Here is a 22,779-nt window from a genome sequence, read left to right on the forward strand (position 1 = left end):
CAGTCCTTCTGCTGTTCTTCCACGTTTCTAATATGAGCTTCTGAAGAACTGCCATTCGACGGCAATAAGCCGGGTGTAGACATGGAGGTTTAGACAGACCTATATAGACGTCATCATTGTTATACATACTCACACATACACTCCTACAACATGCTCAGTAATTGAACTAATGAGTAAAGTGGACTCCAGGAGCAGTGTGACATTGCACCACCCACTAACTGAAGCTGGTGGAACAAACCAGGACGGACTGGATGAACTGGGTTCACCTACTCAATCATTAACGTCAACGGCAGGTAAAACACCAACGTTCACACGTTCAATGTGACCACGGACAGGTAAAGTGCAGACATTGTGAGGCCACTGTTTTTTGACAAATTATGTTGTTTTAATGACATTTTGAAGTCAATTTTTCTGTTCTCTTCTGGGTACAGCAAAATGACTTGTCCGTTTGTTCTTTTGTGGTTACAGACGGTAGGTAGGTATTTATGTTGGTCTTAGAGGTGTTCCTAAGAAAATATTCCAACAGAAAAACAAGCACAGAATGGGAAAGGATTATTATTATTATTTTTACACTAACAACCAACTGAGAACATCATCCAATTTGCCAAATAACTCCTCAGATCTTTGTCTCACGTACTTCATTAATTGGAAAAATATTTAACTGAAGATTAAACACTTGTCTACCATGAGGTGTAATATATCATCCCAAAATATATCGGTTTGTCTTAGAAATGTTCAAGACCTATTGTATTTTTCTTTAGCACTCCTGACACATCTGTCAAATGTCCTTATGTAATGGCCAAACTAAATCTTAATTCTATTTTCCTCCATTCCAATCTGTTCACCAAGAAAGAGGCTTTCTACTACAGCTGCTATAAATGGAGACCTTCAACCAATGTTATCTGTTCATTATTTCTTACCGGTGATGCGTTTTAACAGTTCAGGCTTTTATCAGGGGCCTGCGGGGCCACACGCCACCAGGAATGAGTGAACCAAGACGAAAGAAGGAGTTCAGTCTGGTTTGAGAATCAGATCAGGACTGCAGGACTGGGTTACTCTCTTCGACTGTGTCGGCGCTCAGACCCTAAAATCCCTGCTGACTGGATGTCTGGTGGAGAGGGTGCAGACAGCCGACACTAATCCGGTCTCACACACACACACACACACACACACACACACACACACACACACACACACACACACACACACACACACACACACACACACACACACACACACACACACACACACACACACACACACACACACACACACACACACACACACACACACACACAGGCTCATGGGCTCTGGTGCGCCCGCTAAGTGCACACATGCAGGATGTGTTTGATCTCCATGCAGGCAATTTATCATGTGATGATGGGGGTCGATCGACTCAAGTGACGGTGTCAGCAGTTTTCCAAGGGTTTGTCTTTTTCCCTGTTCATTTGTGCTTGAGTTATTCTTATCTGTAGTTTCTCTATGTTCGTATTTACCCTGTCGAATCGGTCTGTAAATTGAATTAGCGATAGAATTTAATAAAATATTGCCACATGACTGCCTTTCCAGTTGTCTGAGCCTAACTCGCATAGAGGACTGCTGATTTGCCCTGGCTGCTGGATTATTGATTGAGTAGGTTTGGGGTCAAAAAGAGTGATCAAGCATGTTAGGCTGGAGTTGCATCAGAGACATGAAGTTAATCAATCTTTGCAGTATCACATTTTCACACAAACCCCACTGATTCACAAAGAAACACCAGAACTGTAACAATATCTCATATGACTACATAAACTTCATAGACCTTTTTTTGCAATACTGACTCAATAATATTACTATATGCCTTTATGTTCCCCCCTTTAGGGAGGAACCGTGAGCTAAAATACCTGATCTTTGTGAGAATAAATGGCAGCCTACCAGGGGCTGTGCAGCGGTGAGCATCCCTGCCTCATTGTGAGATTGGACCCGGTTAGAGACGAGGTAGGGCCTGGGGGTGTTGGGGTTGCATGTTATCACAGTCCATAAGGGTTCTTTTGGGGGCTAAATTGTGAGTTTAAAGTGTTACTTTATGTGAGTGTGACTTGTTTTTCCTATGATAGACTGGCTGGGATCAGCTACAGCAATCTGTGACCTTTAGTAGTAGTACTAGCACTGCTAAGTGGTAGTGCTAGTTATAGTAGCAATAGAAGTTATATAGAGAGCGAGCAATAGTAATAGTAGTATTAGTTGTAGTTGTTGTTATTGTATATAGTTATAGCTAGGGGTAGCTATGGCTTGGTTGGTAGAATGGCCACCCCTCCATTGGAAGATTATGGGTTCAAATCACATTCTCCATAGTTCATATGTAGAAATGTCTTTAAACAGAACACTGCACCTCGAGTGAATGAATAGAACATCAGTACTGCCGCTTACAGTATTAGTGGTTATTGTAGTGTACTATCATTTTTCAAACGTTTTGAGAATTTAATAATAGCCCCACCATTTGAGAAAAAAATAGTGAGAACAATAATTTATGATCATTGTTACAGACACATGGAGAAAATGTTTAGTAGGGAAATGTATTTTAAGGAGAATCTAAAGATAAGATCTACTGTTGACGTATTTTTGGGATTTTGCTTTTTATTTGCAAACATGCAAGCATAATAAAATCATGTTGTGTGTGCGTGTGTGCGTGTGTGCGTGTGTGCGTGTGTGTGTGTGTGTGTGTGTGTTGCATGCAGATTGCAGATGATGCTGCTGCTGCTCTGATAACCCCTCACCTACATCATCCCCTCCGTGCGCGCGCGCGCGGTGCGCTGCAGGCGGATGTCTGCGCGCTCTGCCCAGCTGTCACCCCCGGCATTGGTCCACCGAGCAGACACACGTAGGCACGTATCCGACCAACCCCCCTTCATCCTCCTCCTCCTCCTCCGGCTGGAAGCAGGCAAACTGAAGCGGAGAGCCGGCGACTGGCGGGACATCCAGCCAGCGACAAGCCGCTGCTGCAGCGGACCGGACCGGACCGGACGGACGTGCGCGCGCCCTCAGAGTGAGTCCAGCTCTGGTTTCCGTGGGTGGTGTTGCGTTCTCTGCAGGAAAACAGTTTTTCTCTGGGTGCCGTGAGCCGGGGGAGGGAGGGGGGTGTTTCTCTGAGCTCAGTCTGCGTTGCCGGGTACAGATCAGCGATGTATCTGAGCCGTGATGAACCGGGATTCCTCTTAGTTCTGAAATACACCTCCATCGTAAACAAGCGCATTAACCCTGTTTATTTATTTATTTATTTAGAGAAGGCTAAATGCTAACATTTATGTTTAACTGCCATACATCGTATGCATGCAAATGCAGCAGCTTAAAACACTCAAGAGAGTGTAATTTTAATCATGCATGAAAAATATTATTTCTAAACCCATATTAATGTGAATATGACGTAGGTTGTTTATTTTGACAGCCGTGTTCGCACATAGCGCTGATCCACGCTCACATTCTTCAGCTATAACATGCTTTGTGTAGGTTTTTCGATTTTTAAAGCATTTTGGTGCCGCTTTGTGTTGAAATCGGGGTTATTTGGGGCCATATCGCCTCATCCAGCTCTGATCCTCCCGGCCAAGCTCGTGTCTGAACACGTTGTCAGTAAGGAGGTGTGTCCCCTGTAGTCAGCGCTCAGCCAATCAGCGCCGACTCCCGCCCTCTGCGTCGCTTGTTTACAACGGAGGCTCGGCGCTGATTGGCTGAGAGCCCGCTGGGAATCTGGGTTTTGTGATGAGTTTGTGTGCCGGGAGAAGAATGGGACACTTGTAGTGAAAGTACCGCTAGTAATAGTAATAGTACTGTTGGTATAAATAGTAGGCCGGCTCGTGATGACAGTAGTAGTTTTAGGAACAGTCACACTAGTAGCACTGGCACTGTTAGTAGCATGAATGCTGGTAGTAGTTTTCGGAGTAATAGTGCTAGTAGACTAGTTTGCTACTATTAGTAATTGTATCAGTACTAATGCTTGTAGTACTGGTAGTATTGATAGTAGTGTTACTAGTAATGACAGTAATAGTAGTAGTGTTGGCAATAGTGCTAGTAGTGTTGCTGCTAATATTTGTGGGTGATTTGGGAGGCCAAATACCAATATGGGAAAAGGTCAAAGTAAAGTTGATCCAGTACTTATAGGGAATAGTGTTTTTCTTTCAGTTAATCGCTTAAGATTGATTCTTAATTGCTTGCTTTAGTGTATTTCTTTGTAAAGCTTTCATGTATTTCTTTTTTTCCCTTTTGAAAGCACTTTGAATGCCTGAATGGTGCTCTATAAATTAATGTGTATTATTTTTATTGCGACAAGTGATAGATGTAGTATTAATAAATAAAGTAATAGCAGTATTTGGAATTGTTCCAAATAGGATAAGTCTTTATGAGGGTCAGTGTATTTAAAAAGACAGGTGTGTTTGTGCATTAAGACAAACCTCATGCTCGGCCCTGTGTGTTTTTGTCTGCAGGTGAGTGTGACACTGTGCTGAGTCCCTTCACGGTGTGCAGCGGCACCATGGCAGCTATGGGACCCGGGGACAGAGCTGGAGCGGGACATCAGGGCAGCGTCTCTACAATGCCACGCAGCAGCCACGGACCTGACCGGCAGCTGACTACGGTGAGCAGAGCGAGCGGTTGTGGATGAGTGCAGCAAAGTAACTCTTAAGTGCCTCCATTTGTTTTAGTGCGAATAATTAAAAGTCTATTATGAAAAACTCTTAAAGCAGTGCTAACGACATTTCACATGCTAATGCTACTATCTAACAGGTGGCTGGCTTCAACTGCTGCGTCACATGACCTCTGCTCATGTCTCAGTGTGATATGCTTGCTATGCTAAAACCTTTATTGTTTTAACACCTTGCAAAGTCAGACTTTGGGCCAGAATGAACACTCTGGAGGGCCAGTTTTTGGGCCCGCCTGCCATATGTTTGACACTCATTCTTTTAAGGCCAAATTCTCACATTTTAGAACTTGTAAAACCTGCAGAAGTGCATGCAAAAAGGTTGCTTCTCGCTTCTCCGGTTTATGCTTGCATTTTTTTCCCGAAGAGATAATTCCACATTCCCTCTCCCTCCCTCTGCAGGTGTTCACACAGAGCTGTGTGCAGGCTCAGAAAGCTTCCGGACCGGAGAGGAGGAGTGGACTGGCCACCTCGGGGCAACCCCCTGAGGCTGCGTACAGGTGAGGGGTGCCGCTGCAGTGTTAAGTCAGCTCTTTTTTTTTTTTTTTTTTTTAAATCTGCTCACTGTGTTAAAGAAATGTCTCATCGCTGTCTCCAGCTTCCGCAGCCCGGAGTCTGTGGAGATGGACGAGATCATGGCCGCCATGGTCCTGACCACCCTGTCCTGCAGCCCCGTGGTGCAGAGTCTTCCACAAATGGACCCAGGAGCAGGTCTGTTTCGCCAATCGCACCCTCCATAAGAGGACCGTCACTACCACAAAAAAGTCAGCAGCTACACAAATGTAATCTGAAAAAAACTACTGCAAAAGCAGGACCTCAATGTCGCCCAACGTGCAACACAGAAATTTGTAACTACACGTGGAAGCAATGCAGACCGTCCTGACTGTAGAGGTCAAAAAAGTACGATAACCTCGACAATCCCTCTTGTACGAATTATAAAGACAGTCAAGCGATACAGTTGGTGGAGTGCAATTGCCCAAAACATCGGTATAGATGCCCCGTAGTGTTATTGTGGTGAATTACTTTGCCACACATTCAACCTCATTGCAGAACCTCGAAGATTCTGTTTGTTAGATAGTGGAATCTAAGACTAAAAGAGGCCTGAACTGAGGTTGGACCATGTTTGTTGAGTCTTTAATAATTAGTGTTAATCCCTGATTAATGTCATTAAAACATGCAACAACTTAACGGAAATGAAGCATCAAATAAACTCGTGACTTGAATGAATTTCATGCACAGTCAGCTGGGATCTTCTCCTGCCCCACCGGGGTCCCGGGTTAGATGAAGCGGGTTTAGAAAATAGACGGACCATCTCGCCCATGTGCACTCATATAAGCGCCTCTTATAGTTGTTTGACTTTGAGGTTCATGCGTGTCTTTTCCCTGAATTTTTATAACGTGGAGATCCCAAAATCCCGAGAACAATGGACTCATACATTTTTCAGTACTTTTTCTCCGCAGAGCTGCCTCTCATGCAAACAGATGTGAGCAAGGGCGCGTGTAGGCTTCTCTCTGTTCTGGAACGAAAGCTAAAGAAATACAGTCTATGTCATGATGTCTGCTCGATATTTTGTAGAGAAGTATATCCAATGTGGCAGACTTGAAAAATAGACTTGAATGTTTACATCCAAAAACACAGCCTGGTCTTTCAAAACTGTTGAACACGAAAAAGCTGAAGTGTGTGTGTGCATCCTCATTTTCAGCAGACATGGAGTGCGGCGGCGGCGAGCTCTCCGACAGCGGCAGCAGCGGCTATTGGAGCTGGGACCACGGCAACGTAAGCCCCGCCCCCTCGCCGTCTGTCCCCGAGGTGGACAGCAGCCCGGACGAGGGCCTGGGGGAGGAGCTTAGTGCGAAGAAGCCAAAGGTGTGTGAAGGCTTGATGGAAAACACTGATCTTTGTGTGTGTGTGTGTGTGTGTGTGTGTGTGTGTGTGTGTGTGTGTGTGTGTGCGCATTGTCACATATCTCCCGTCTCCACTGTGTCCTCCTGCAGAGCTCCCTCATGGGGATGTACAAATGTCTGTGGCCGAGCTGCGGGAAGATGCTGACCACGTCAGTGGGAATAAAGAGACACATCCGCGTGGTGCATCTGCGGTGAGCCGGCCTTTACTGTCTCTGAACTCTGTCCTCCGCCAAATAAAACATCTTTAAACTTCAGAGAAATAAAGATAACACAGCTTATGAACTTAACTCACATTGAATTCACAGGATTCTCTAATAACTCTAATGAGAAACTATTGACATTTTAGTGTATTTAGCCGTTTTTAGCTGTTTTTAAATCTTATTTTGCCAGTTTAAACTTGCATTGCAACTTCATTTCATATTTTATTGTCTTTAGCAACTTATTAGCTGGTTTATCCATTTTAGCTGTTTTTCTTATTTAGCCATTTTTTTTGCGCTATTTTAGATAATTACATTTTTTTGTTGTTGTGGTTTTTAATCATTTTTAGCCATTTTAACCCTTTTATAATCTTATTTCACTATTTTAACCACTTTAGTTGTTTAGCCATTTTTGTACTACTTTACCATTTCTTGCCACTTCAGCTATTTTGTTTCTTATTTGGACATTCTTTTTTTACAATTTTAGTCAATTAGGCTTTTTTTTAAACATTTACTATTTTGTGATTTTTAACTGTTTGTGTTATAGCTACTTTAGTTGTTTACTCATTTTGTTCTGTCCTTTTTAGCCATTTTAGATGTTTTATTATATCTTATTTAGCCATCTTTACATGTTTTAGCCATTTTTTGCTATATTCGCTCTTGTTTATTTACATTCTAACATTTTGTTTCCCGCTGATTTTGAAAAATTTTTGCCACTACTATTTTTAGTTCTTTCACCTGTTTGTTTTGATCTTCTTTTTTTTTTTTTTTTTAACCACTTTTAGCAGTTTTTACCATGTTAGTCGCTGTTTTTAAAATGTATGTACAAATCAAAAGCACTTTGCAGCAGATGAAAGACACGTTTCAGTCTGGACCAGCAGAGAATGTTCAGGTTCAGTCTTCTGGCCACGATTCACGTCTGTTTACACCTCTTCGTTCTAGTTTTTTCATGTCTGCATGCTCACTGTTGGGCCACATGTCGGCTTGTCGTCTGAGCCGAAGCAGAAACCAGACATTTACAACATTTCTCAGCTGCAAAACAACATTAAATTTTCAGGCAGTGGTTGAGCTGTGTCTGGGATCAGGGGGAGGGAGGCTGTTTATGTAGTCTGCGGTGAGCCGAACACACCAGTCACGTTATATTTTTCTGTGTCCACCACTCACAGCAGTGGATCCGATCAGTCCCGAAGGGAGGAGGACTTCTACTACACGAAGATCTCCTGCGAGTCCCCCGACGCCCAGCAGGCTCTGGGCCAGGCCGCCTCCTGTGCGTCTCCTCCGAGGCCGGAGCTCCAGATCCCCCCGGCTCCCAGGCCCAGGTCCAACTCCAGCTCCGGGCCGGGGTCCAGCAGGCCCAGCCCGCTCAGCCAGTCGGCGCCCAGCAGCTTCTGGCAGATCCACTCCGAGCATCTCTATCAGGTGGGAGCAGCAATGCTGGCAGGCAGAGGGTCCACACCACAGTCCAAGATGGACACAAATAGAAACCAACATGCATTTCACAAAACACTGCCTGAACTGATCGGTATGAGGGCGCAGCAGCTACAGGAGGACGGCGAGGGCTCGGATTTATGTAATGGAGAGTTAGCAATTCACGCTATCGCCAACTGATAAGCCAAATATTGACATTTGCGACGCATCGCTGTTATCACTGCACTGCGATACTTCATGTGCACTTTGCATTTCATGCTCCGCATCTTAACGTAAGTAAGGAAGTTAATCCAAAATATGTAGCGAAGCTCAGATTAGAACACAATTATGTTTCTAACTTCAGGTAATATTTGAGAACCTGGAGAGTATTCATTACTTGAATAAATACTTGTTTAGTTCCCGGAGTTTGAGCGTTTGAGTGTAAGAAGGAAAGACTTTGAGAGGAATGAAGGGGGACGGCGCGCTTCTTGTTTGCATGAATTAATAAACGTCAGGTTTGGATTTGAAAAAAAAGGAATTCACCTTCTAAACGTCACGCTTTCATTTGTAAATGAATGAAATCAGGTGGATTAAAAACAAACAAAGTGGTTAGATTGTACGGAACAGTCCAGCTCCAGTTTCAGGTTACATGGTGTTGTTGTTGTTTCAGAACCCCCCCCCCCCCTCCCGCCCCCAATCCTGTCCCCTCGTCCCCTCTCTCTCTCTAACAAGCCAATGAGCTCCAACTTTGTTTATGCATGACAAAGCAGCACATTTCACCGGTGACCTGCATTTACCCTGAGCCGCCGGCCTGTAAATGGATGCTTTGTGACAGAGGGAGCGAGGAGCCAGCGTGGGGGCTGAAAGAGGCTGGAAGACCCCCACCGAGTGGTCAGCCCTGGATGTGCACCCCCACCCACCCCCACCCCCACAATAATGAATCCCTGCTAAAAAAAAAATCCCGGTAAAATGAAATAAAAAGTAGAAGCAAAACTAATCGGTTAACAAAATAAAATAAAAGAGAATTCAAATCAAAAGGTTTTAACCTGATTTAAAAATAATATGAATAATATGAATAATAAGATTTTATTTTTTATTTTTGGTGCAGCTTCACTTTCTGTCTTTTCTTGTTTCCTGATGGGAACATTTATTAAAGCTTATTTTAAAGTGCGGTTTGGAGCATTTTGTAATTCAGTCCTAAGACATTGACAAACAAATGAAAGACTTTGAGAGTGTTGTATGCTCTGTTTTTTTGTATTTGTCAGCACGAGAGCTGTGAGGTTTTGCCAATAAATGACGTATCACATTACTCAAGTCAAGTCTTAAAAGGATGAATTGGTTCAATTCCTCGGCTTCTTGGGACTCCTGTTTTTTTGTTTTTTGTATTTTTAAACGGCTAAATATAAAATGACCTGCGAACTCACCGTGTGATTAATGTTGAACAAAATAAACGCTGATTTGTTTGCCTTTTTTTGTGTCTATATTGTTTCCAATGTCAAACATTTGCTCAAATTTAGTCCGTGACATGTGTTTCCTCTGTGTACTCCGTCAGGCCTGCAGCCCTGTCCAGGTATTAGTGGCCCCCAGGAGCCCCGGCAGCCAGTGTTGGACCCCACCTCCCACCGTGTCCGGCCCCAGTAACGCTCCGGTGGGTTTTCTCTCGCTTTTTACCTCTTGGTAAAGAAACCGGGTCATTCAAGACATTCAAACACCAAACAAGTTTCTGCTGAAGTGTCCACCACTCAGCAATTTAAAAAAAAAAGAAGCTGATTAAGGGTCCAAAATGGATGAGTTGTAAATTCTGTGCACTTTTCTCAGATGGTGAAGCCTCGCTGCCGGTCGGTCAGTGTCGGGGAACAGTGGCTCCAGCAGAATCGGCTGCAGCCCATGATCGTGTCGCCCTCTCGCACCCACTGTTCCTTCAGGTGAGTCTTCGTCCGGCAACCCACTGAAAACTATTCAAAGCAGGCGGGTGGAGGAACGCTGCGCCACAGACATTAAACCTACTGAAGAGGACTCAAAGAAAACGAGGCAAAAGACACTAGAAAAGGATTCAAGTTGAACCTCTGCTACCAAAACCAGCTCTGTAGCTTCTGTAGCACCAACACAACCCTGTGATCGTCATTGGTTGTGTTGTTGGTTGTCACGGCTTATACATACCTGAGGTAGTGTTTTCAGATTTCAGCTCGATTTCCCCAAATTTTAATGATTCATATATGAAAAAACCTTATGTGGAAACTCAGAAACAGCCACGGGTTGTCGACTCTGTAGCCTCTTAGCTCAGTCCCTTGGAGTCTATTATATTTGCACTTTGCGTGGTCACGCGTCAGACCGCAGTTGTGCCCTCTTGTGGCCGCCGGGCTGCATGCATGGCACCCCGACTCCAGGCTTACAATCTTCTTTTCTTTATTTTTTTTTTCTTACGATCGATTTTCACGCAGCATCTCCGAACACTAAGTTAGCCCGATAACATCAGATGAGTTTTGTTGCATGAAGACGTCGATGAGGCTGATGTCAAATTACGAGAAATAATGCTTCCTGGAACTTGGAACCGTGTTGAGAAAGTGGGCGTTTGACTCGCGATGATCTACTTTCACTCTGCGAGCGCCAGTGAAACCTTCCATTTCTTTGAGTTTCACCTCACTTTTGCTTCTCATACGGACTGAATGATTTGCTGTTTTTTTTTTTTGGCAGGAAGGGTCGTGGGGAGGCCAAGAAGTGTCGTAAGGTGTACGGAGTGGAGCGTAAAGACCAGTGGTGCACGGCCTGCCGCTGGAAAAAAGCCTGCCAGCGTTTCCCCGACTAGCCGGGCGAGTGACGGAGATCAAGAGACTTTTTATCAGAAAGAAAACCCGAATGGAGAGAAAACCCCCCCTTTTTTTTTCTTTTTCTATTTTTTTTTAAACTTTCCGAATGTTTCTTTCCTAAAAGAATGAACGTGTTTCCTGTATGTTTGTAATCCTGAAACCTGAGGTCTGCCATGGTGCTATCTGTTGACCGACTCCCACCATGTGACGTGCTAAAGCCCACAATACTCCTTATAGCTCCACCGTACTCAATAACTACCCGGCTCGTTCCTCCAGTCCTCTTCCAGTGGTTACGCAGTGGTGATGATATATTGTGTGATTCTTTTTTTTGTTGTTGTTGTTGTTGTTGTGTTTTTGTTACGTACGAGTGTTTTATACCTTCTTTTTTTTTTTTTTTTTTTTTATCATCTCATTCAGCCTAGGTATTTTTTCTTTTTTCATGTTTTTTGGCACTTTGTTGGAATTTAAACTCACAAGAATAAGCTACGTTTGGTTGGACTCAACCGACTTTAGTTCCTGCCCGCCCGTCGGCGTACAACCAGTATTCATGCTGTTATCGGCTGGCGTTAGTTTGTAATAGCAATAAAAGGAACAAAAAGAGGAAGATATATTGTCAAACACATTAAAACGCACCGAGAATTTGTTTCTTTTTTCTCTTCTGTCTCTTTCCCATCGCCAAAAAGAAGATCTCTGGTCTCTGGGCACATTTCACACTCACAATGAAAAGAAAATCATGTTGACGCACACGAGGCAAGCGAGGAACATGCGTAGAAGCCCAAACGTGTTTTAGTGTGTACATTCTCTCAACTCTCAGCGCACTGGAGAAAATTTACTTGGAATTTCTCAGTTCTTCCATTTGGACAATTTAAATCAAATTTAAGTCAAATACATTTTAGTTCAGGGGCCACATGCAGTCTAGTTTTATCTTTGAGTTAGCCAGACCAGTAAAATGGCGCCGTAATAACCTTCGATTTTAAACTTTGGTATATACGTGCTGAAAATGTCTATTTTCCCAAACAGTATCAGTTACTACTGAAGATTACTGCAATCTCAACGTAAAGCCATTTTTAATGATCCTCTGTGGTGCAAAATACAATGAAACGTCCCAAAAATGTGTCGCTGTTGCATTGTGTACGTGATTACAGACTCACCCTGACAGCATGGCTTTGAGGCTCGTTTGATAGCAACGAGGTTACTCTCTGTCATGGGGGCATCGCCCGTATCTCAGCTTGGGTCTCTGTCATTTCTAGTACTTTAAAGTTGTCTTAAGAAAATCTGTTTTCTTTTAAATCTTTACAATGTGCTTGGTGGTTTGACTGGATTAGAGCCTCTTGCAGACCAGTTTTAGCCCACCACCTCAAACAGAATATAAAGTCAATATTTTCCTATAAAGTCAATTTTTTATTTTTTTTTATAAAATAATGTAACATAAAAATGATCAAGTTAAAGTAATTCAATAGTCAGAAAGTCTTTTTTGATTTAAATTGATATTTGAGAATAAAATAAGTCAGTTGGAATAAATTCAGCATTATAGAAGGAAGTATCTATTTCAGCACCAAGTCATAAGTCAAAATCATTGAACTTGATTAATGACATTCATTGTCAATTGTACAAAGTTTTAAATGATCTGAAACATTTTGAACGACGCGATACCTTCCCGTATTGTTCAACACACCATCACATTTACTTTCTATGTTTCTCTTTGTAAAGAGTGTACACCTGGCTTCATTTCTCTCATCAGCATTGTCAGTGATTAAATAGTGACATTTATGCCAATCTAAAACTTATCATCATTAAGCCGGTAATAATTAAAGTCCTACACTTAGTCTTTAGATTCCTTTCAGCTTTGACTTTTATTTCCTTTTTATAATACAATGACACAGGGCTACTTTACATGGTTATTTACATTATTAAGAAGAAAATGGGGGGGAAAAAAATACTCCTTTTATGTAATAATGTCATGATGTCATTCTTAATTCCCAGACCTTCACAGGAAGAAAATAGACCACGAGATGCGACCTTCCTTCTTCCCTACAATGTGCAGACTTTTGTAAGATTCAGAATCCCCCCCCCTCCCCCAGAAAAAGCAATAAACGTGCTCAACCCGTTCCGTGTGTTTGCTCTTCAGCCACCAGAGGGCAGTGTGGATCCATTGAGAGGAAATAATGAGCCCCAACCTGCTGTGTGTGCCATCAACAAAAACCATCATCTGCCAGGTTTGCCACAAAAATCCCCATTTTAATGACCCAAATCAGAACACAGTGACATTATCTGTCAGTTCTACTGAACCAATAGGAACAAAGCCTCTTTTTTTTAAAGGAACGATTAAGAGTTTTGTAACATTTAAAAAAAAAAAAAAAAAAAACAAGTCCCCAAAAAAACCAATTTGGCCTCCGTTGTGTTTAATTAATTAAGTTTCTTAAGCAGAAAATTGGATTCTCATACTGGTGATTAAGTGTTTGTGCTTCAGCAGCTGCTCTGTAGGGCCGTATTTACATCTGCGGAGAGAAAGCGAGCCGATCCACAGCTAATACAAGACAAATCGTGAGCTGTCTGTGTCCCAAATCAACAGAGGCTTTAAAAGAGGGAACCTATAGGTTAACGTTACATGAGTCCGTTTGTTTTCCAACCACAGAGTGCAAAAAGCTGCAGACGCCGCCACGCCAGTCCCATGAAAGTGCATTCAGGATGATTTGAAATGTCACACCCAAACTCATTCCCCCCCCCCCCCCCCCCCCCCCCCCGCCCCTTTCTTTTATTATACTGACACACAAAAATATATATTCATTTGCACTTCTCTACTTTATTTCACGGAATGGCATGTCAATATGATCTCTAGGCAGGACATCACGGTCAAAACATTGGTTGTTACTGAGCGACACAAAGAGAGGATGGTGGAGTCTAGTTCTGGTGACGGTGGGCTCACAGTTCAAACTTTGGGAGGGGGGGCTGCTGGAAAAACACAAAAACCAAAAGAAAAGTGTTGGGGAGGTGGAGGGTACCCGGGGCTGTGGGGGTGTGGAGGCCTCTGAGTGTTACAGTTTGTTTTGCCTCCAGACCCGGGTCACGGGCCCACTGTTGAACCTGCCGCTGCGGCTGCTCCTCATGCCCAGGTACTGCCGGAGCAGCTGGTTCACCCGTTTCTGACTGTTCCATTTGCGGGCCGACTTCCGGACCCCGATGAATCCGCCGTAGCGCTTCTGTAGAGGCCTGACGGGCGAGCCGATGAGCTTCCTGTATCCATGGCGCCCCCTCTGGAAGCCGCCGAAGCGTTTGGACAAGGCCACACCCTCCAAGCTGTCCCCGCCCCCCTCTGCGTTCCTCTCCTCTCTCGGCTGCCTGTCTCGGAGATTCAGGCCCTCCTCCTCTTCCTCGTCCTCGTCCTCCTCCTCCTCTTCCTGCACCTGCCCCTCCTGCCCCACCTCCCTGGAGTCATACTGGATGCTGCGATGCTCGAAGGGCGCCTCGTCCCCGCCGGCCCCCTCCCGGAGCAGCTCGCCATCAGAGTCCAGATCGAGGGAGGTCAGCTCCAGCCCCTCCCCCGCCCTCTTGAGCAGAGCGCCCCCATCTGGATGGGTGGGATAGTGGGACAGCTTCACGGCGCGCTTGCACACTTCCCATGTGAGCGCGGAGGTGACGTGACCCTCACACTCCAGCAGACACACCTGTGGATGGAGCAGAGCAGCCAAGAGTTAAAATCATCCTTTCTGCTCACGATGTACGACGTACGATATACTACGTCTTCAGCCGATACCGAGTTAAAGCACAGCTGGTATCAGTAATACCAATACAAAATCATTACAAACCTGATACAATACTCAGAGGATACCAATACTTTACTATACTAGCCATAATATATGATATCACTCAGATATGATATCAATATGACACTGATACCAAACCAATACTCCAAACCAGTACAAACAATACAATATAATATTCATTTTCTTCCGCTTATCCGTTTCCGGGTCGCGGGGGTGACAGTCTGAGCACCGTCACCCAGATCACATCGCACCATTTAAGAATCTTCCTGCAGGTGGTGAGCCCACGGGAAGGTGGCGCCCGGCGTGGGACACGAACCCACTACCTTGAGATTGTGGGTCTCATGCTCTACCAACTGAGCTATATATATTTATCTATGTAAATAGTAATGAACTTCACTGGTTTATTTATATTTTTATCAATTTGAATCAAATTTGTTCTGAGGTTATGTGCGGAGTACAAATACTGGTCACAAACCCGCCACAAGCACATTTATCTGAAAATAGTAAGCACATATGTAAGTAGTAAGTAAATAAGTAAATATGGATATTTGAACGGAGGCAGACCTACGTGGCCTCAGAAGTCTTAGTATCGGATTGGCACATCGATACTTCATGCAACAGGCATCCATCAGGTCTGAGAGCTAATGAGAGCAGGAGGACTTCAGTCAGGCGCTTACATTTGATTCAAAGCTCTCGGGTCCAATATCTCATTACAGCAACACAATAAACGATCCAGGCAAATAGTTACAAGCGTTTAATCTGCACAGGCAGCAGCGTGAAGGGTTGACGAGTCTTCAGAGTGAGCCGGTCTTCAAACACCTCCAATACTTTATTATTCTTTTCAGAGGGCGAACCGAGAAAAGAAGCTTCACTAAAAGACAGGCTTTAAAGTGTTTCTCAAAGTGGAAATTCAACGACTTCCTCCAGAACATCTCAGGAAGCAGCATCACATGAGTCCGGAGCCTTTGGAAGCCACTGCTCAGTAGAAACATATCTATTGTTTCAAAAGCAGTTTGTTACATGGTTTTGAACGACTGCATCAATCCTGAGTCTTGTCTGGTACACAAGGCTTGACCTTTGTGTTTATTACCTCAAAGTGAAACTCACGGAGAAGCACTATATAAGCACTATATAAGCACTATATAAGCACTATATAAGTATAGAATTCCATTGATCAACAATCATTCCAGCAATGATCAACCATCGAACACGACGTCCAGTGTGCACGTTTGTCTTCATCATGAGAGGAAAAACAACGCAGCACCAAATGCAGAGAATAAATCTCCTTTATATCGCACACGCAGGCTGTTCTTGTTGTGAAAGAGCCTCGCTCCTCCGTAAATATTCCGTTGGGCAGAAAATTTATGGCACCTCTTTCCACTGCGGACCCCCGGGGCTGACGAGGCAGTCTTTTTGGCCCGCGAGCCGCGGGAGTTAATGGGCCCTGCCGCAGGCCGCCGCCGCCGCCGCCGCTGCTGCCTTCAGCATATATTCAGCATACGTGGAAAGTTCAGTGGCCAAATGAGACGTCAATCATTCGTCGATGACTGACAGAACCAGACCGGGAGAAAGCGGTTTGAAGGACAGCAGGTAAATGATGACGTTTGCTGACAAAATTGAAACTTTTCCGATGAGTGAATGGTTCTTTAACTTTTGATAATGACTGAAGTGAGACCTAAATGGAACTCTGTCGGCGCCACACGCCACTGACTTTTTCCAGTTTTAATGACGTCCCCTTTCAAATTATCTTCACCCCTGACAGTCTGACACCTTCAGGATGATGAATGTGACGAGAAAATATCACGACGGGTAGAAGTATGTGTATATCAGGAAACAGATATTCTGTTAGAATATGAAAATTGAGTGAAAGTGTTCTGATAATATAATGCAAGACACTTCTAAAATGTAAAAGGTGCTGCAGTTTGTAAATACAGAGATTTATGATAGCTGGTATTTTTAAAGTGAATCCATTCATTGCCAATGGATCAGATTTGATTAGTATATTAATACAGGGAATCCAGTAATGGATTAAAATCTTCTACTTGATGTAAGACAGTTTTTTAATTATGGAAGTTTTCCAACAGTTTTCTCACTGTCTTGTTACTCTACCCTTCATGGGTTTTGACATGATTGCTTCCACCTGTGTCTCATCACGGCCTCCCTCCTGATGTGTTGTCACGTGTCTCTGCTTGTCTCTTTAGTTCTCTGCTGCGAATCAGTTTTCATCATCTTTCATAATGATGGCCTTCAGTTTTGAACCTGATCTTTCTTTGAAAGTAAATACATATCTTCTTAGTTTTAAAATCTTACCACATGTAAATTGGCTTTTCAGTTCATATTTGATCTTTCTCTTTGTACAAACATGTTGAGGAAATCATTTGATTACATCTTTATTCTATTGTCTCTGATCTTGTCAACAATCAGGGAATTCTTACATTTTGAAGGTTATGAACCGACTATTATTCAGTTCTCTGTCAGTCTAATGCCTGTTTTTAGTCAAATTAGAAATTTTCTTTGATGTGATTTTGGCTGCAACAACCAGTTCTGCTTAACTTAAGCCAGAATTTCGCATTCACACCTCAAAAACATCACATTATTTCTGTGGACAGAGTAAATCTACCTGAAAATAAGCTGCAGCTGCTTCCTTTTAAATAAATGCCTCAGCATCTCTACAGGCTCTCTCTCTGTCTCTCTCCCTCCCTCCCCCCCCCCCCCCCTCTCTCTCTCTCTCTCTCTCTCTCTCCCTCTCCCTCTCTCTCTCTCCCTCTCTCTCCCTCTCTCTCTCTCTCTATTTCTCTCTTTCTCTCTCTCTCTCTCTCTCTCTCTCTCTCTCTCTCTCTCTCTCTCTCTCTCTCCCTCTCCCTCTCCCTCTCCCTCTCCCTCTCCCTCTCCCTCTCCCTCTCCGAAACTCCCGGGCCTTCTCCGAGTTAAATTTCAGTTTGAGGTAAGCAGCAAATCCCATTTACTCGTCAAATCTCGCTCCAAAGAGATAACGCACATTGTTATCAGAAAACCTGCTCACATCAAAGAGGACGTGAGGAGAGAGGGAGATCCGCTGTGAATCTATCAACGGGAATTAATTATCCATCGTAAATGAAATGAGCACACCAGGGGATTCTCCACGTCAGATCAATGGAGCAATCTCCAGGAGTTTATGAGTGAGAGGAGGAGGTGTGTGTGTGTGTGTGTGCGTGTGTGCGTGTGCGCGTGCGTGCTTGCGTGCGTGCGTGCGTGCGTGCGTGTGTGCGTGCGTGTGTGTGTGTGTGTGTCCGCCACGCACGCACACGCGCACACGCACACACACAGCATCTGTGAGTCTATACTTGTGAGGGCAGCAGGAGTTTCAGAGAAGCTTCATTTTCTGAAAAACCACAGATTTCTTAAGGTGTGTGCTTCAGTCTGATTGGATATCTGAGGCTGCACCTGCTTAAAAGAGTAAAGGTAGAGGAAGAACACTCCATAGAGAAAGTGATATAATTATTTGAGTGTTGAGACACACTAAGAGCAGAAGTTCCCCCAAGAAAATGTGGAACAGCGTGGAGCATTATTTCATGTGAAAAGTAACAAAAACTTGTGTAATGAATGTCGGAGAAGTTCAGAGCCTGTTTCCCTGACCGATTGCTGAGTGAAACAAGCATCCAGGTAGGAAAAATGAACGATCACTGCGCCGTCAACTCTGAAAGGATGGAGGCAGACGAAGCCATTCAGCTGCTTGACAGGCACTCCTGATGAAGCGCGGCAGCCCAGTGGAGCCTCTGCTGGGACTTCAATCACACACACACACACACACACACACACACACACACACACACACACACACACACACACACACACACACACACACACACACACACACACACACACACACACACACACACACACACACTAAAAGGAGCAGACAGACATCCACCGGCACATAGAGACGGAAACATGGCAAACGAGACACAGGGACACAAAAAATACAAACAAAGACATACTGAGTGACCACAAAGAAATGTGAATGTATATCAGAGAGACAAAAGTACTGGAGACAGATACAAAATGACCACAAATGGACACAAAACTGCAACAAAAATATACAGAATGTCCACAGGAAACAAAGAAAATTACAATTCGGACACGGAGAGAAAAAATGCAAAATGGTGGGAAAAGAAATACAGAATGTAATCACAAACAAACAATAGAATGACCATGAACATAAACAAAATGAACCGACAAATGATCATAAACCGAATAAAGGAGCAGAACAGATGAAAAATGACCATTAGAGACACAAAATGAGCAGAAACAGAAAAATCATGCCCACAAACAAACTAAAAAGATTCGAAACAGACATAAAATAAACACGGACACAAATTGACCACAAACACCCACAAAAGGACCAAAGAAGCAGCTCCAAGGCGCATGGAGATCTGCAGCGTTGAAGGTATATCATCACACTTCCAGGGTGGCAGCTCAGAGGGGAAGGTGAACCGCAGTGTTACTCATTGTAAGGAGGTCGTCGTACGGCGGGTATAATTTCGTCTCCTCAAACTGCCGCTCACGATGCCACGTGGAGAAAAATGCTATGACCTTCTCATAACCCGATCGGACACCACAGAATCACACAGAGAAATGATGCAGGAAGCGGAACGGTGCAGGTCTACACAACTGCTGGCATTTGGCTGTTGAGGATGTGTGCTGTTTGTGTGCGAGTCTGTGCGCGTCTGACGATGTGCACAAAAACAAATCGATGGGTCCTGACATGATAACAAACACCAGCAGGCCTCCCTCTCTCTCACACACACACACACACACACACACACACACACACACACACACACACACACACACACACACACACACACACACACACACACACACACACACACACACACACACACACACACACACACACACACACACACACACACACACACACACACACACACACACACTTTCTCCCTCTCCGCCCGGGCTCGGAGAGAATGGAATTGTTCGGTGGATTCCATCTGCGGCTCAATGGGGAGGCGGCGCGCACAATGAGGAGCTGATAAAATGTGTCAGTCACCGGTGTAAGCCCGGCCTGATGATACTGAGCAGCAGTCAATTACATACTTCTATTACAAGTTCCAAAAAGGTCCCAGCTGTCTCTCTCTCGGCATCATTATCGGCTAAATTAGCCACTCGCGGACGCCAGCGGACTATTTTTACCCGCCGACTGTTTGGAAATGAGATTGTGCCACGGGCTGAAGTTTTGGGGATGGAGTTGGAGGAGAGCACAGAGGCTGATGTTTGTGTTCAGGCGATGTAAATGATCCCAGCAGGCTGAGACCTGAGATCACAAAGCAGCTCTGCATCTCAGGAGGCCTTTGTTTTTGCTTCATTCCCTCTCAATGTCAAAAATGACGTGTAATTTGGATTTTGCTTTTTACCTCCACAATCACAATAAGTATTTATTTAGTCATTTAAATAATGAAAAACTAAACATCAGCAGAATAAAATTAAGATTTTATTGCTGCTTGCAAGCTGTATCATTATACAATATTTGTCTTAAAACATTTAGATTTCTAAAGCGAATCAGGTCCACCGGACGTGTTCGTACATCTTGAAACCCTTTTTGCCCCTTGTGAAAATCTCATGCCAGCGGGGTATTTAACCAGCTGACCTGGTTCATTTGCTTTAAGGAGCCTTATTTGTCACCTCACACCTTTCTCAAAAACGTGCGTTTGAGATTCATCGGAAACTGTAAATTGACCCCATTGCATTGGTAACATGGGTGTGATGGTCCTCGCCTGATGTTTAGCTCAGATTTATTCCTTTCCTGTGGGGAGTTTGCACGTTCCGCCTGCGCATACGTGACTTTTCTCCACGTTCTCTGACTCGCTCATCAGCAGTGATGTAGTTAGACGATGAACTCAAGCCATCCATGAAGTAGTTCAGGTCTTTGTCTTCTTGTTTGTTTTAGTTTGGTTTTCGGTAGGTTAGAGGTTAGAGGCTGGACTAGAACACACTATAAACAAGCCAACGGTGATTATCTAAATCCTGTCGAACTTAGGTTTCCTTAAATAAGCACAAACTAAGTCAGACAACTGTTAAAATGGCGTCAAAAAGATGGAAAATTTCAACATGGAGACACAGGGTGAGTAAAAACAACCACAGAGACTCACAAAATAATTAAAAACACAAATATTACACATTTAGAAGTTACACATTTTCATACCAGGTATTCTTTTTTCACTCTATATTATGGCCGGATTTTGATTAGATTTACTCACACATTATAGTTGTAGTGCAAAAACAAGCCTCTTTTTCTGTGGTTTTAAACACTCATTCCATCATTTGTGTTTGTTTCTAAATATAAAGCCTGGAAGAGAAAGTGTGTTTACAATTCCATTCGTCTTCTACACCGTTTTATCTAACTCAGGGTCACAGGGGGCTTCAGCCAATCACAACTGACAATAGACGGGCCACAGGGTTGACTACAGTCCATCACAGACAGACGGAGCATTTAAAGTCACCAGTTACCTTCAAATAAATGTTTCTGAGTAGTGGAAGGAAACCGGAGAAAAACTACTCACACAAAAGCAACAGAAGAACAACTAAAATCCACAGATATTGGTCCTGAAGCTCAATGTTATATCTCAATAATACAGACCTGTATATTTTATAATTCAGTGTATCTCTCACTTTACATATTTTAAGATAAATATAATCCATTTTTGCACCAAATGTCTCAAGATTTATGGCTGTGAGGAAAGAGTGTTCACCACATCTGACCTCGACTATAATATTCACCCCCGAAACAACCTGAAAGCACAGTCAAACTGTACATCAGACATGGTCAAAGGGTCAAAGGTCACATTTTCCTTCCAGCTACATACTTTACAGACCATGAGCCATTTAAAAAATATTTTAAAATGATATATTTCACAGTTAATAGTAGGATGATGGTCATTTTAAGCATATTTGAAGCAGGCATCAGTTGAAATGCCTCCAATTCAAACTGAACTGGAGACATACTGTTAGTCTTTTTTCTTAAATAAGCTGTTAATACTCTTATAAATCTCTGTATTCACACTTTGGCCCTCCAGAAGTCAAACAGCAATGATGAAATAAACATGGTTTATTCTTTACATATCTTTAGACCAAACATGAGGCAAAATCTAAAAAGTAAAACAAACTTATTATTGACATGTATGGTCAATTCCAGATTTATATTGTTTACCTAAAGTTAACCATTATAAGATGTAACAATTCCTGTTTTTTTTTTGCAGGACAGTAGCAATTTTAGCCCATTTCGTTTTAAATGTCCAAGTTATAAAATGCAATGCCATTGTTGTCACTTTTACACTTTCCAACACAGTAGTTTGGATATTATTAAAATTGTATGGTTTTTTTTTGTTATATATTTAAAATTTAGCAACATCTAAGTGTTGATAGTCCCCATTCTTTGGGGGATATTTTGAGCAACAAAAGGGTTAAATTATCATGCAACACTGCCATACACAGCAAGTGCATACCTCACCTACACTGCTGCAGCAGGGCCATTGGATGACCCTCATCAAGACACACACACTGTACACACACCGTATCCATGCACACACACACACACACACACACACACACACACACACACTCACCATGGTGTTGAAGGTTTGCTGTAGTTGCTGCTGCTGCAGTAGCAGACCACAGGCCACACACTCCCCCTGACAGTCACTGCTTCCAGGGCTGAAGAGACATGCCAGCAGCACCACCAGGCACCACAGAGGGATCTTCATCACTCAACACACCCACACGGCCCGGGGACGGGACAGCAGCCCAGCGGGGAGGAGAGTCTGGAGCGGGCAGCAGGGTCTGGGTGGTCCAACCTGCAGGATCGGGGTCCAGCCTGCAGGGAGAGAGCGGGCAGAGTGAGCGGACCGCCGGGACAGTGAGGTGGATTTGGGTGGTGGGCGGACGTGAGCGTGCGGCCGGGCAGCAGGCGACGGGCAGCGTGGGTGGGATGGAGCGAGAGCACATCTCGAGGCAATAACCCAGTAAATGGGTCCG

The 22,779-nt window shown here is 43.8% G+C and overlaps 2 protein-coding genes across 2 annotated transcripts; one reads left to right on the top strand and one right to left on the bottom strand.

The window, feature by feature from the left end:
• The first annotated feature begins 2,716 nt into the window (after positions 1-2,716).
• On the top strand, positions 2,717-11,627 carry znf395b (zinc finger protein 395b). The gene is made up of 10 exons (XM_080491407.1): positions 2,717-3,025; positions 4,458-4,606; positions 5,072-5,169; positions 5,268-5,380; positions 6,372-6,535; positions 6,664-6,764; positions 7,937-8,189; positions 9,730-9,825; positions 9,996-10,102; positions 10,872-11,627. Exons 1-10 carry the CDS (start codon positions 2,803-2,805, stop codon positions 10,981-10,983), a joined length of 1,416 nt encoding a protein of 471 aa, XP_080347533.1. The 5' UTR covers positions 2,717-2,802; the 3' UTR covers positions 10,984-11,627.
• A 2,392-nt stretch (positions 11,628-14,019) lies between these two features.
• On the bottom strand, positions 14,020-22,508 carry LOC308126698 (prepronociceptin-like; the record flags this gene model as incomplete). The annotated part of the gene is made up of 2 exons (XM_080491255.1): positions 14,020-14,649; positions 22,371-22,508. The coding sequence occupies 2 exons, from the start codon at positions 22,506-22,508 to the stop codon at positions 14,020-14,022; spliced, it is 768 nt and encodes a 255-aa protein (XP_080347381.1).
• Positions 22,509-22,779: the final 271 nt, after the last annotated feature.

The sequence above is a fragment of the Lipophrys pholis genome (genome assembly GCF_963383615.2).
Source record: "Lipophrys pholis genome assembly, chromosome: 21".
NCBI classification, from domain to species: domain Eukaryota; kingdom Metazoa; phylum Chordata; class Actinopteri; order Blenniiformes; family Blenniidae; genus Lipophrys; species Lipophrys pholis.

Excerpts from the sequence above, each read along its gene's own strand:
- znf395b (XM_080491407.1), top strand. The coding sequence starts at position 2,803 with ATGTCTGCGCGCTCTGCCCAGCTGTCACCCCCGGCATTGGTCCACCGA. Across the intron at positions 5,381-6,371 it reads ACAAATGGACCCAGGAGCAG|CAGACATGGAGTGCGGCGGC; the intron begins GTCTGTTTCGCC and ends CCTCATTTTCAG. Across the intron at positions 10,103-10,871 it reads CGCACCCACTGTTCCTTCAG|GAAGGGTCGTGGGGAGGCCA; the intron begins GTGAGTCTTCGT and ends TTTTTTTGGCAG.